Below are 14,111 nucleotides of genomic sequence, written 5' to 3'. Positions count from 1 at the left end.
GTGTGTAACTACCTAAGCAAAATGATCTGATGCTTTATTTACTTACTAAATTACCTTTTATTCCATTTTCTTTAGCAAACTACATATTAATGAAATCAGTGAAAAAGGGAGAAACTGCTCACAAGGCAGTTTCTGCTTCAGCTGCTTCCTGAACACACACTTTAGTGAGGGCAGTCCTGAGCTCAGAGGTGTGAAGGAGGAGAAGGAATGTGTAAAAAGCAACTGTGAGCCCTACCATTTTAATGTCAGTAATGGGGCTAATGGGGCTGCCCTTCTGCTTCCTGACTGAGGGAGCCTGAGCTGGCTCAGAGAGCAGTGGACTGCACCCTTTGTGCTGCTGGTGAGACAGCTTCAACCAACACCACAGTCACATGGAGCTCAAGGACAAAAAAAAATCAGCAAGAAAGGATGACCTACAGCACTGCCTGACTGCCAATTACGCAGAGACAGCAGCCAGTCACTGAGGTGGAAAGCAAGGATCACGTACCTTTGGATTTTTTCATGCTCCCACTTTCTGAAACGCTCAGTGAGCTCCCAGATATTTCTTCAGAGGTCTGGTCTAAGAGGGTGCTGGTGTCCCACTGTTGGCTGCCATTCTCCAAACCCCAGGCCTTCTGGGTGCTGTGCTGCGGGTCGGTGTCAGGTGCTGTTTCTGAGGGACCCAGCGACAGCTTTTCATCAGGGGTGGTTTTTGCAACAGCTTCCTCCACAGGGGGTGGATCTGCTTCTTTGCAGGAGCTGTCCATGGCTGCAGCATAGTCCATCATGAGTGAAGCTTCACTGTCCTGAGATAAAGAGGTCTGCCCAGTGGAAATAAGAGACAACACTGATAGGAGCCATTCTGCTGGAGGAAAGCAAGACTCCCTGCAAAAGTTATTTTCTCCTCTTTACACTTGTATACTTGTATTGCTCAGGACCCTTTAAGCTTCCTCAGCTTTACTAAAGAAGCACGTAGCCAAGTTTTAATCATGTCATTAAGGTCGTATAAATGAAAATAAAATAAATTAAGTACGTGCCCCTCACCTACCCCTGGCCCCACTACAAACAATAGGACTCTTTCCTACATGTGCTGCTCTAATGAAGTATCAGCATACACAGAGAATCTTTTGGTCCTTTTAAGAAAAGAAACATCAAAGCATTTCATCTTATAGAAGGATTTGTCAGCTGTATCAGCTAAAACCAAATCCAAGAAGTCCCAGTGCCTTCATTTCCCAGGCAGATACATCTGGCACTGTGGCTGCTGATCCTCATTTTCCCCCTCATCACAGCACAGTGATGATGAAGGGATCCATGCCCACTGATCTGACTTTCACTCAGAGCTCTTTAGAGGTCCTGTGCCTTACAGCAACACTGCACAGCACAGATCCATGGAGCAACCTGCAGGGAAAGGACTGCAGGCAGGCACCAGCCATCAAATAGGACACTGAGGCTGTGGATGAAGAAAGTCTGGAGGAATGCTATATACCATGTGAAAACCAGTCTTCTGTTTGCCCTCCCTCTGGAACAGAGCCCAGGAGGTTTTCCAGAAGGTTTTGTTTTAACAGCTTTGAACAAAAAAAAAATAAATAGAGAAATCTTTTTTCTTTTTCTGTGCATCTTCCCTACATGGGTGAAACACAGCGAAGGACTGATTATCTTCTGTTCTCACCCATATTTGTTCTCCCAAATCCCTAATCATTCCACTCCCATCCAAGCACACCTTGCATTTTAGTCAGGCTGTCAAAACTAACAATCAAAACCCTGATTTGGCTTAACTTGAAACAGTTACAGAAACAACCTGGCACGCAGACCCGGATTCTGCAGAGACAGCAGAACCCACGTTAATGCCACAGTCAGTGGAGCAAAGGCTTTTTCTAACATAATAATGTAAGGGTTGTTTTCTGCTCTACCTTGGACACCCCTGATATGATAATGGTGCTTTTCTTTCTAGGAGACTTCAGCTTCTGCTTTGCAGACTCGCTCAGCTGCCGAATGGCTGCTTCTGCCACAGGATCTGTGCCATTCAGTACCAGCAGCTCTGGAAAGAAAGGATTATTTCAGAGGGGAGAAAGGAAAAAAACAGGAAAAAAACAGAGCAAAGAGAGGCAGAGTTTGTTCTTGACTTAAAATTCACAGGACTTGGCAGAAATGGTACAAACACCAGGCACACCAAAACATCTTCCAGTTCACCACCCGGCGATCAGGTCTTTCCCTCCCATAACCCTTTTTTTGGAGAAAAGGAACTGAAGCTGCACTTACAAACCCTCTCCCTGAGCACAAAGGAGTTTTTCTGGAAGCCTAGACAACACATCAGATTATTTCAATGCACTGCTACACTGTGATGACAGTGGTGAGAGCATCAGGTATCAAAGTCACTAGGAACATGGTGCAAAGCTGGTGCATGATACTGCTTCCTCAGGTAGCTATTTTGCTCTTTTTCCAGACATCCTTGCTCAGCATTTCCAAATTTGCTATGGCACTTTGCTAGGATGGGGAGGGCAAAGTGTCAGTCACTCTGCTCTTCATCAGCTGCCTCCAAAGCCTATAAAGTGCACCCCCCCTTTCTCCCCTCCAAACATTGCACAGGAACGTAAAACCTTCTTTATAAAATGCTCTTTAGTGACAAACACATTTATTTTTAAGCATGGCCAATTCTGGCGTCTGGTAATGCAAAGTACTTTGGGCACAGCAAACACACACTGATAATTCATCAAGCTGAGGAACAAACCAGGCAGAGAAAGTCAGCAAGACAAAAATCCCCATATTTGATTGTCTGAGGTGAGCTTTTTGGCTAAGAGTTTTAACAGCAAAAAAAAAAACAAACCAAAAAACAGAGGCAGGGATATCACCAGTGTTAATTAAATTGAGCAGTGTCTTTTGTTACTGTGACATTAATGCAATAAAAGATGAGGCCTGGAATTTAAGAGTATATGTGTGCACAAGGAATGTGCATGTCTGCACACTCATCATAAACCTTTGCTTTTCCATCTCCCCAGCCTCTGCAAAGCCCCCAGGAAGAGCTGAGACCATCCAGGCACTTGTTAATTCTCATTACTGTCATCACTTAGAACCATGGCACCGACACAGCACCTTTTCCAGAGTGCTTATTCCAATTTTGCCATGGTGTTTATGATAACTGTTACCCAAGTTACCACCATACCAAAAGCTTCTTTGTGTTTCTTTCATTTGGCTTAACCTTTCCTTCTAATGAGTAATTCTTCCTGCTGTACTGCATAAACATTTCACAGAAATTCCCCTGCACTCCCATTAAAAACGCTGTCTGTACCATTAGGGTCTAAGCTGCCTTCAGATGAGTTTTCCAGTAAGTGTTTTGTGTCTTTAATATCATAAATGCTTAAGGGAGTCAACTCAGAAGTGCTGCACTGTCTCAACATTTCCCAAATTGAGGCAGTAATATTCCACATTGCTTCATGGTATCACAGCACTTGTTAGCCTGGAGGTGGGAAAAGATTCAAGTGCTATTACAGCTGCTCATGGTTAGTGCTTCATGCTCTTCCCCATATCTGTTGGCCCCATTTCTGTCTCTCAGCAAACCTTCTGACTCTGCCAGGAGCAGTCTAGATCATCTCCAGATTGTCCCATCTCCACTGAAATCCCTACAGAGCAATCTTAACTCCACATTATGTGTCATTGGCAGCCAGACTGGGTCACGTCTTTTATTCCTGTTGCCCACAGAGCTACTGAAAGACTCAGTGGTGACCACACACAGGGCTGAAGAAGATGCAGAAGATTCAGAGTTGCAGCTTGCAAGGGTAAAACAACCCAGAGCCAAGATCAGATTTAATACAATTCAAAGTGAATTTATAATTAAAGTTATTATCAATGCCACCTGCCACTGTGCAGGCACCTGTATGCCAGGTGACTTAGGAAGGTGGACAAACAGGCACAGCAAGATTGGGTATTTGCATTAGCCCCCAAAAAAGCCCAGGATTAAGGCTAGGAAGAGAATTCAGCCTTCCTTACATCAGTCCAACCCCTGTGTTCTCTTCAGACAGAGGGGACGTCACAATGGCCTTAAGAAGTTCTTGTCACAGGGTTTTGATTTTGTGCAGCATCCCCCATGCCTTTATGAAAGGAGGAATCTTTCACTAAAAAGTAAAAGAAAACACAGCCTGGCTTTTCTGCAGTCACCTCCCCCCTCCAAACCACAGCTCATTGTTATTTATTCAAAACCAGTCATTTAAATTGCCAATGAAAAACAGACTTTTACTGCAAGGCTGCCATATCCCTTAACCACAGTGCTTTGTAACATAAACATCTCAGTGCTGCTGACAGGCAGCAGCCATATGGGTTGGCTGTTATTTTAACAGGATCACATTAATCCCAAGTGCAGCAGAGAGAGACATGTCCTCATTAGCACCTTTGAATATTTCAATTACCTGTGTCCGAAGATGACAAAGTTTTGCTGACTGGAGCACCATGAGAATGGAGAGCTTCAACAGAGAAATCCTTTTCAGTCACCTTTACTTTAACTGGAGTTTTCACAGGAGAATCTGAGGACCAAGTTTTTTGGTTATTTGAACTATTTGAGACATTTTTTATGACATCAATAAGAATTTATTATACCTGTTGTGTCTGTTCAAAACATAAGTGTTTAAGAAAGCTGTTTAATACACATTCTCAACACATGTTCTATGGTAACCTGACCCCAGAAAGACCTGTGAAGTGTAGGAATTTATTGTTTTTAAACCTTCTACTGTAATATGCTAGATGACACTTAAGTAAAATATCTGCTTGAACAACTTAATGCTCGTCTTTGTGAGACTTCATATCAAGACTGTTCACAGGTTTTACTTTCATATTTATCCCAAGAAGAACTGGAAAATCTACTCCTAAAAGACATGCTGAAAAGGTCTTTGCCACACACCCACCTTCATTAGAAATGATAACACAGATCAAGGTTAGAAGGCACAGGATGGTCTGTCATCAGCAAACACCCTGAGTCTGATACATTTGTCATGTAAAAAACCACCCTCCAAAATCCAGGTCTTCTGCATTATCACCCTACTGTGAAGTTTTACAGTGTGTATTAAAAGAAGCATTAACTGTTCCTCTTGTAAGAACAAGGTTCCCTGAAAATTAAAAACCTGATTCCAGAGGACACAAAGAGCAACCCCACTCCAACACATCAGAGAACTCTCTCCTTACATCCCCCCCCCCAGCACTTCTCCCAGTGCCCATGGATAACCCTGTGAGTGAGCAGAGGAAGAACTGGAGCCCCTCACCTGTGCTCAGGGGAGATGCTCTCCCTTCCAGACGAGGTTTGGTTCTCACAGCAGTGACAGTAGTGACCACAGTCCCACAGGGCATCACAGTGCGATCCTTTTCTATCTTGGTGGCCAGCACTGGGGAGGAGACTTGCCTTGTCTTCAGTTCATTGGGTTCTATAAAAGAGAACTAAGGAGACAGGAAAAAAAAGTCACCTTAGAAGCACAGTCAAGCAAGAAGGACAGTATTTCCACCTAGTACTTCTTTAATGTTTTTGCTGATGCTCAAGAGCCAAACTCAAGAGCTCATTCTTTTGGTGAGACACAAACACTGCACAATCAGTGTGTGCTACTCTGGCTCAGCCACAAGCACAAGATAAGCACTTGCATATACTTCCAGAGGCAAAAGATCCAGCCGAAACCCATCCAAACCCAGCAGTACCTCTGCACTGATGGATCCCAGCCCGGGCCCTGGCTCCGAGCTGCCCTCACTGGCCTCACTGTTCAGGGCAAAGCTTTGCTGGCCAGAGGGTTGTTTCCTGAACAAGTCCAGAGGTACAGTCACCTTCCCGGATAAAGGACCTGGAACAAAGAAAATCAACAAAATCAGTGCACACCTAAGCTGTGAGTATGTTTAAGGCGGGGGGTGATGGGAAAAGGGGAGGAAGAGCACAGGCAGCTAATTCCAGAAACTGGTTCTACACCACGGGGCAGAAACCTGGCACTTTTCACAGTTTTCTTTCCATTTTATGGCTGTTCCTCAGCCTGGCCTAATACTGTGCAACAGGAAAGAATGGAGAAATTAAATACTACTATTTACTAATATTTACTACTATTTCTGGCCACTGTTTTTCCCTGTATACGCAGAATGTTTAGGGAAAAAGAAAACAACTAGAAATATTCCTATTAGGTCCTTGAACAGTCCCCACAACCAGCTACCTGCATCTTTCATTCCAGAGAACGCTCTGGATTCCTGCTAGACTGGTGCATCACTGTCTTTCTCAATTTGAACTCCAGTGCAAGTTCAGCAGTTCTCTTGTTCCTCTCCTGACTTTTTTCAGCTCCACAAGATTTAACAGCAAACTAATAGCAAAAGTCCTGCATGATTTCAGAGATGAAATCCTAGTTTTCTGTGAAATTCAAAGACAAGTAGGGAACTACATTATATTCACATTACTCAGCTCTCTGCTCGTTAATATGATTCTACTTTGAGTCTCCTATTCAAATTTTGGGAAGAAGAACAGCTAAGCTGGTATGGGGGGGCAGAGGTGCAGGAAGACAAATGTCAGTGCAATCCACTGGGACCTTTTTCTTCAGGAAAGCAGGCTGACAGTCACACCCTCAGTAGGATGTGGAACATTACTGGTGTTGTTTGCAAGATCCATTGTTAAAGATGCTTAGGTACAGGCAAGACTAAACTTTGTGCAAGGAACAACATACAATTGTTGACTCTGTATAGATTCCACTCTATATAGATTTTATTTTTGACTCTATATAGATTCCACATTTTTGTTAAAAATAAAAAACTGCATCCATATCAGAGAATTTTTTTCAAGCTTGTGCCCACATTCAACTTTCCAATCCCTCCAATAATTGCAGATCATATGCAAGGTATCACACAAGTCTGTATATCTAGATTATTAAAAATAATTCTGCAACAACAGAATCAAGCAGCAAAAAGGCTTCAGCCCCCTTTTACATTTAATCCAATATAATCAGAATGAGCATGTTTTATATCTGATAATTTTTAGGCAGCCTCTGGGGCTTGAAAAGGAAGGATTTAGGATTAACACTCAAGATTCCCCTTCAGCCACAGAAAGGCCTCGAAAGCTTAACTTGAAACCAAAAAGGCTCACAGTGGATCTGTTAGAAGTTTGGAAGGCTGAAAAATATAGGATATCAGTACATGGAAGACTCAGTATGTTGAGAGTCTAGAAAGAAACTCAAAAGATTCTCTGTAACCTTAACCCAGAGCAGGACAGAGGCACCTGGCCAGTGTATTCTCTCTTCTATCCACAGTTACTGATGGGTGTGACCATCAGTTTGGCCATCCAGAACTAAAAGGGGACTTGTCAACAGTCAGCAAAGCTCACAAGCTGATCATGCAAAGCAATTCAGTCTTAATACTTACTATCCATCTTTCCATCTTCTACTATTTGCAGTTGCAATGCTTTTGATTTGGCACTTAGTTCACTGTGAAGTAAACAAAACCACGTTAGGACTTGGCAGGAAAGCAGATTTTCCTCCCTACTTAGGTTTTTCCCTGTTCCCCAGCTTTTCTCAGCCCTCTCCAATGCCAAGCAAGTGCACCTTGCTGATTAGGGAGGTGGCACTGCCAGGCTGCTGGGCACACAGGTAAGCCTCCCTAAAGGGATCACAGTCAGAAAACCATGGCCTGGTTCCCTCCACCACTGTGGCACAGGTTCAATCTCCTAAAATTTCAGAGGCTCTTCTTCTCCCCAGCAGCTGACAAACACTGCCCTCCAAGCTGATGTTGGTCCCTGGTCTGACAATTACACCACAGCACTAAGAAGCTTTTTTTTTTCTTTTCCCTGAAGGTTCAACATTGTAAGTCAAGATGCTGGAACAGGTTCTTCCAAAAACCCATTCAAAGCTGTGGGGTTCCCTTGTCAAAGCAGGAAAGTGTTCTGCAAAAACAGGACAGACGCAAGAAAATAAAAGTAATTACAGTTTTAAGTGAGAAGAGTCAGTATTGCTTTTCCAAAATAAGGAAAAGCAACAGGGATGTTGCAAGAATTGATTTCTGTGTGACAGGAACAGTGTGAACTATTGACAGAATTACTGGCATATGTGGCACTTCACAAGAGGGACCAGAAAACAGACACAAAACCTTTCCTCTGACTGAGACAGTGAAGCAAACTGGGTACCTACTGAGGAACCCTCCAGTAAAACTTTGTTTTATAACCTTCTCAGTGGGTGTTCTGCCAAAAACCCTAAGGGCATATATGTATTTTATTTTGCTATGTCTTTTTGGTTGCAAACATCCCACCTCCGTTAGATTCTGTGGGACACCATCTATGCAGCACATTTTAAGCTTTTCCCTGCCACTACCACCCTCTCCTGCACCTCCAAAACTTGAAAGGAAGCACTTTGTTGGTACTCTTGCTGCTTTTGCCACAAAGCTAAAGCAGAGCCTGACATGGTGTTCAGTACACTGGTCCTCAGAGTGGAGGATATTTTTGGCTGTGAAGAAAGAAAAGGGCAGAGGTGCGTGTCCATGAACTTGAATGAAGTTCAGAAAAAATCCTGCCAAAATCCTAATCACTCATCTGTAAAAGTCCCCAGGCTTACCTCATGCACTTCTGAAAAGCAGTGTGGAAACCCCAGCATTATCCCTGGTGTCAAGGCCAAATTCCAGTCAAGTTAATCACATCCTGCCTGCCCTCTGTCTGCACTTTCAGTTAGAAAGGGTATTATTCTCACAAACTTCCTGCCCAAAACTGCTGGGAACCTGTCTGCTCTGCAGCATCGAGCACGGGTGCTGTTCCACCAACAGATGGCTGAAGTGATTCACAGACCCACTGGTGGCTGCAGCACTCTGTGATGCTCCAGAACAGAAAGTTGCAACAGAAGGGCAATTCTCCCCTTCCCACCACGGAGAAGAAATCACATCATGTTAATCCTTAGGTCTCGATGGCAACGCAGCACAGTGTCACAGAAGAAGGTTGTCTGGTCTGTGGCTTTCTCCCAAAGCTGTAGCTGCTCATAACTGAAATCAGACCTTACAAATTGTTGGTTGAAGGGATAAAGCTTCCTGGGTGGTTTTCCACTGAACAGCAGGAACCAGGTGCACACACCTCCATCAGGCCACATAGAAAGGTGGAGGCCTTCCAGTGTTGTTCTACAATATCACTGTTTCTTTGCTAACTACAGTGGCTTCTGATCATCACCATCCCCTGCACATGCAGAGGGGTGTTCTCCAAGCCCTGTACAGCTTGTGATGACTGGTCAAAGGTGAGGAGGAGCACATCACTCCTCGAGGAAGAGAGCACAGACAGGCACAGGTTCAGTTCCTTGTAACCAAATCTCTGCTTTGCAAGAGAAGGAACAGATCCAGTGGATGCCAGGCTGTGACTAGACAATGAAGAAAAATGTCACACAAAACCATGCAGCATTACTCTCATATAAAAAATATGTATTTTTTATATATATGTAAAGAAGAATGGAACTGAGATAGAAGAGGGAAGCTACAGAAAAAAACAGAGAGACTCCACTGCATGTAAAGTGCCTCTCACCTTGATAATCTGGTAGAAAAAATAAGAAAGCAGTGTCTGCAGTATGTTGTATGGCAGCATACACAATTCTACACAATTCCCTTGGAAACCTGCTTCTGCCTGACTGTGCATGTGCTTAAAGCCACTAAAGGAACATCCTCTGACCTACCCTGCCATCAGTGATTCCTCCTTCCTAAACTCATACATACAGAAGCTACCAGGTATTTTTCCTCTGCTGTTCAAAAGTGAAAATGAAAATAGCTTTAGAACTGCTCCCTTTTGACCTTATTTACAGCAACTGTGTGAATCACAGAACACCATGTCGGCTGCCCAAAAGTCCCATTTTTTCTCTACAGGAATAAAAAAAGCTAGTTAAGTTTTACTCTCCCTTTTTAGTCACAGCCAGCATTCTTTCAGATGGTCAATCGTTTTTGCACATTTACCTTTTCCACTCAGGGGAGTGAATGGAGAGACATTACATTCCCTCAAAAGCAGTTTTCAAGGTAAAGTGACTTCAAAACCTTGCTAACACTTTGGTTTGGCACTGTATGAAAGCACAGGGTGATCTATTATGCCTGTTATTGCTGTCATTTACTAGAATCTGATACCTGCCACGGATGATCTAGAGACCTACTTGATCTCATGTCCATGCAGAGGGTAATTAGATATCCTGAAGTCCTCATCAGCTCCAGATTTCTCTGAGGCCACCCAACTGCTTGTATTTCCAAATGCCACTCTCCCCTCATACAGTTCAAGTACAAAAAGATGCTTTACTGCAAAAGTAGGTAAGTTACTTACAAGATAAACTCTTCCTTCCAAAAGGGATGTGCAGCATTTTTGGCTACAGAGCTGGAAAACTTCTGCATAGGGTCATTCAACTGAGCTATACACACAAGGTCTGTGCTGCCTGTGAGGGCAAGAAAAACCAAGCCATTAATACTCCACCAGCAAGAGGCCACTTACCCAAAAGAAAGCAAAGAACCCCTTTCATTGCATCCTGCACTTCAGAACAGACTGTTGCAAACACTTTCTCACCCTCCCACAGGATAAACTCCCTCCCTTGGTTTGTACAGCCACAACATTAATGGCAAAGGTCAACATTGCATCACCAGTGTCTTATGTGCTGCTCTACACAGTGTGAAACATGACAACCCAATTTAAATTCTGGCGTGAAGCAAGAAAGTGAAGGCATAAAGAGATCAAAAAGGGTGGGGAGACAGCCCGGTGAGGAGGTGGCGGTGTGGGTGCGAGGCAGGGAGGGAGCAAAGTTGCCTCCAACTGCCTTAAGAAACCCAGAAGTTTTTAAAGTCCCCACTGACCACAGTCACAGTGGTTTATTTGGACATGGAAACAAGCTTTCTCTGCTGGCAAGTGACTGATGACAGCAGTGCTAATTCACAATGGCTCTGTGGACTGCGGTTTTTAACAAGTTCGTGACATTTTAAAGCACTGCTGCAGCCTTATCTCTGCCTTGATCTTGGAATTTGATAGTGTGGCAAATTGGCGTATTAGAGTAGTCACATTGCTGCTCCAAGGGGGGAAATAGTTTGCAAAATGTGTTGCTCTTAAAACAACTTCTTTTGTAAGGCTTTCACAGCCTCGGAAAAAAATTTCGGACCCAGAGTTCCAAACTATCAAGGAAAGCGACAAAAAAAGCTCAGTACTAACTGCGTGCAAAGCAAACAAAAGATGCTGCCTCCAGTTCTCCAGAATATTTACTGGTTTATATTTACTATCATCAGCTCTCAGCTGTCCTCTGCTGATGACTCAGGGCTGTGGATCATCCCTGTCTCAGGCACAGAGGCAGCTTGGGCCTGGCAAGGTTATTAGAGGAGACAAAGCACCGCGTACACGCAGCTTATTTGGGATCCAAGCTGACCCTGGAGTAAGTAGTTGAGCTGCTTTCCCAGTGAGCTGAGCCTGAGTTAATGAACCTGGGGTGGTTTCTGCTCACCCAGCCATATGTCCCTGCAGCCTGTCCTGTGCTCAGCAGCCCAGGGCAGAAAGACCTGCACAGCTCTGCCTGAAACTACAACCAGAGCCACTCACCGACCGTAGCCAGCAGGGGACTGTGGCATTTGTGCCCTGCACACCCTGGTGTAAACAACCAACAACTTCTTCCTTAACAGCAGAAATCACTTTTGCCCTAGATGATTCCCTGTGGACTATGCAGTACAAAATCCAGGGTAATCTTTGTTTACATACACAAACCGAGGAGATAAAAATGGGCACAGCCCATAAGCAGAGACCAGTTCTGCTACTGGTTATTCACCAGTTGAACTAACACATCAACAGCAGAGCCACAAGCTCCTGTAAACCATGTTAGCATCCATGGTTTATGATAAATCATACTTGGTTTATGATCATTATCATGGATGATAAATGGTCAAGACAGACAAACTGCCCCTCTCCAACCCTCCATGTACCTATGCAGGTTGGCCTGAAATACTGCACACTCTTATGGGGTCTCAGAGTTCCAACAGGATAATGAATTATGGCAAGATAAGGACAGGAAAATGGAAAGGATCAATAATTAAAAGACAGCAAGCTATGTCCAGCAGATAGCAGCTTTCCAGCTGTGCAGTATTTCCACTGGATCTCAAGTGTACCAGCTAAACCATGGTGTGAAGTTTTGCTTCTCATACTCAGTTCCAAATGTTTACACTCCCAGAGTTGCCAAGGAACCAGCAAAATTCCCTCCATCTCCTTTGACAATAGCACATGGGGATTTTGCCTCCCAACATCTGTGTTCCCAGAACAGAGTACATTCATTGTCCACTCTTCCTCTCATTTTGAAGGACGGTGCAGAGAGGTTTCTCATAAGGTCAATCTTCTATTCTATGCACTGTATGCACATAAAGGTATCTCATCTCATACCTTTTAAATGCAGTCAAAATGACTTGTTCTTTTGGAAAGCTTAATTTGCACTACAAAATTGTACAGTAATAACAAATCACAGAATCATAGAATGGTTTGGGTTGGAAGGGATCTTAAAGATCATCTTGTTCCAAACGCCCTGCCATTGGCAGGGACACTTGCCACTAGACCAGGTTGCAGTTTCCAGCACAGTTTTATTTATAGAGGACATTTCACAGCACAGAGTTCCAGAATTGCTTTAAAAATAATTTGTTTTTGAAAGAAAAAACAGCCTGCAGAAATTTTTAGGGGAATCACTTCCAATCAGGATAAGCAAAGCAGCATTATGCAAGAGTCTAGGGCAGAAACCTATTACGTCTAACTGAAAAAAGGAGTACAGCAAGTAGGATATATTTATCCAAAACTTGTGCCCTGCCTAATTTAGCAGCCAAAAGCTTCCATTAAAAAGACTGTTACAGAACTGTTTAGTGACTGTAAATAACAGAGCCTCAAATTTGTATTTCTGCTGATAAAACCTGAAATGTTCCTCCTCGTGCCTCAGTCAGCAACAGAGGCCTGACTGCACCTGGAGAAGTCTGAGTACTTGTAAGACAGGCTTGGTGCTGCTTTGCAAAACCAATATAGTAACTTCACTAGGCAGTGACCTCCTTTCTGGCTTCAGTCTCCACTTGCAAGAGGTACTGCCTCCCCTACCTCCAGAGCTACTTCCTTAGGGGGAGAAATCCTGACAAAAAAAGATCACCCCTGAAGAGTTTACACAGAGGAAGAGAGTTTCAGATGAACCAGCAAATTGCTCAGAAGTAAAGAAAAGCAGCTGTAAAAATAAGATAACACTGAATCAAACCAATGTCACTGCCAACAGCATAAGCCAAAACCTGCACAAGCAGGACTCAGTCAGCACTGGCACCAGTTGCCCGGAGAAGCTGTGGATGCCCCGCTCCTGGAAGTGTTCCAGGCCAGGTTGGATGGGGCTTGGTCCAGTGGAAGGTGTCCCTGCCCGTGGCAGGGGGGTTGGAACAGGATGATCTTTAAGGTCCCTTCCAACTCAAACCGTTCTATGATTCCATGAAGTCTGTTTCTTGGAGTAAAGCAATTCCCTTTTGAGAGAAGGTCGTAACCCAGAACTTCCTAATTATTTCACCCAGAAGGAAAAAAAAAACCCAAACCAAACCGTCCAAACCCTGCCTGAACACGAGCAGCACCTCACGGGCTGCGTTACCTGCAGCACGGTGATGGGTCGGGTTTACCGCGATGTTCTTCACCAGCAGCTTGAGTTCGTGAGCCCTTGGAGGTTTGGGAGGACTAGTGGCCTGAGGGAGAAGGCTTGTGTTCTGTACATTCTGCAAAAGGCAAGCAGAACAAGAGGGATTGTGCACGTGGAAGCACCCCGGGCTCGTGTCACACTGATGTAGGGGAACAGAGACTAGATGGGGTGTAATGGGGTGTAACGGGGTGTAACGGGGTGTAAGGCCAACAGAGAGCCCCGGGGGCGGTGTGATCACAGAGCCCTCGCTGCCAAAGGCTACGTTGCTTCGAAAAATCTCCTCCAGTTGTTCCTGATCACCCAACAGTCTTAAACTTACTCATTTGTGAGTCGTGGATATGTAATAAAAACACTAAGCAGGAGGACGCTTCTCAAAGGATTTTGGCAGGAGCAAGACTTACCTGAACCTCCTTTGTATCTGCAGGCCTCACACTCAACACCACAGATGGAGAAGCTGAGCTAAAGAGGTTCTTCAAGACATCTCTGAGCGTTTCAGGTATTGCACATGTCCCTGCTGCCTGTCCCTAG

At 44.2% G+C, this 14,111-nt stretch overlaps 1 protein-coding gene across 2 annotated transcripts in view; it reads right to left on the bottom strand.

Annotated features, from left to right (window-relative positions):
- Positions 1–14,111, bottom strand: part of C2CD2 (C2 calcium dependent domain containing 2) — a 40,864-nt gene that overhangs the window by 11,321 nt on the left and 15,432 nt on the right. For both annotated transcript variants that reach the window (XR_007900406.1, XM_051770802.1), the window contains exons 5-13: positions 13,985–14,107; positions 13,539–13,659; positions 10,241–10,349; positions 7,339–7,400; positions 5,650–5,789; positions 5,226–5,397; positions 4,380–4,493; positions 1,890–2,017; positions 488–800 (exon numbers count right to left, since the gene is read on the bottom strand). Coding sequence is in view for 1 of the 2 variants with exons in the window: in XM_051770802.1 (XP_051626762.1) it covers positions 488–800; positions 1,890–2,017; positions 4,380–4,493; positions 5,226–5,397; positions 5,650–5,789; positions 7,339–7,400; positions 10,241–10,349; positions 13,539–13,659; positions 13,985–14,107 (1,282 nt within the window). In the remaining variant the exon portion in view is untranslated. The remainder of the gene's footprint in view (positions 1–487; positions 801–1,889; positions 2,018–4,379; positions 4,494–5,225; positions 5,398–5,649; positions 5,790–7,338; positions 7,401–10,240; positions 10,350–13,538; positions 13,660–13,984; positions 14,108–14,111) is intronic.

This window comes from Manacus candei, unplaced genomic scaffold (assembly GCF_025592945.1).
Source record: "Manacus candei isolate 608988 ecotype Guabito, Panama unplaced genomic scaffold, ASM2559294v1 h1tg000126l, whole genome shotgun sequence".
NCBI lineage: Eukaryota > Metazoa > Chordata > Aves > Passeriformes > Pipridae > Manacus > Manacus candei.
The sequence above is the reverse complement of the archived record's forward strand: the minus strand, read 5'-3'. Positions and strand labels throughout refer to the sequence as shown.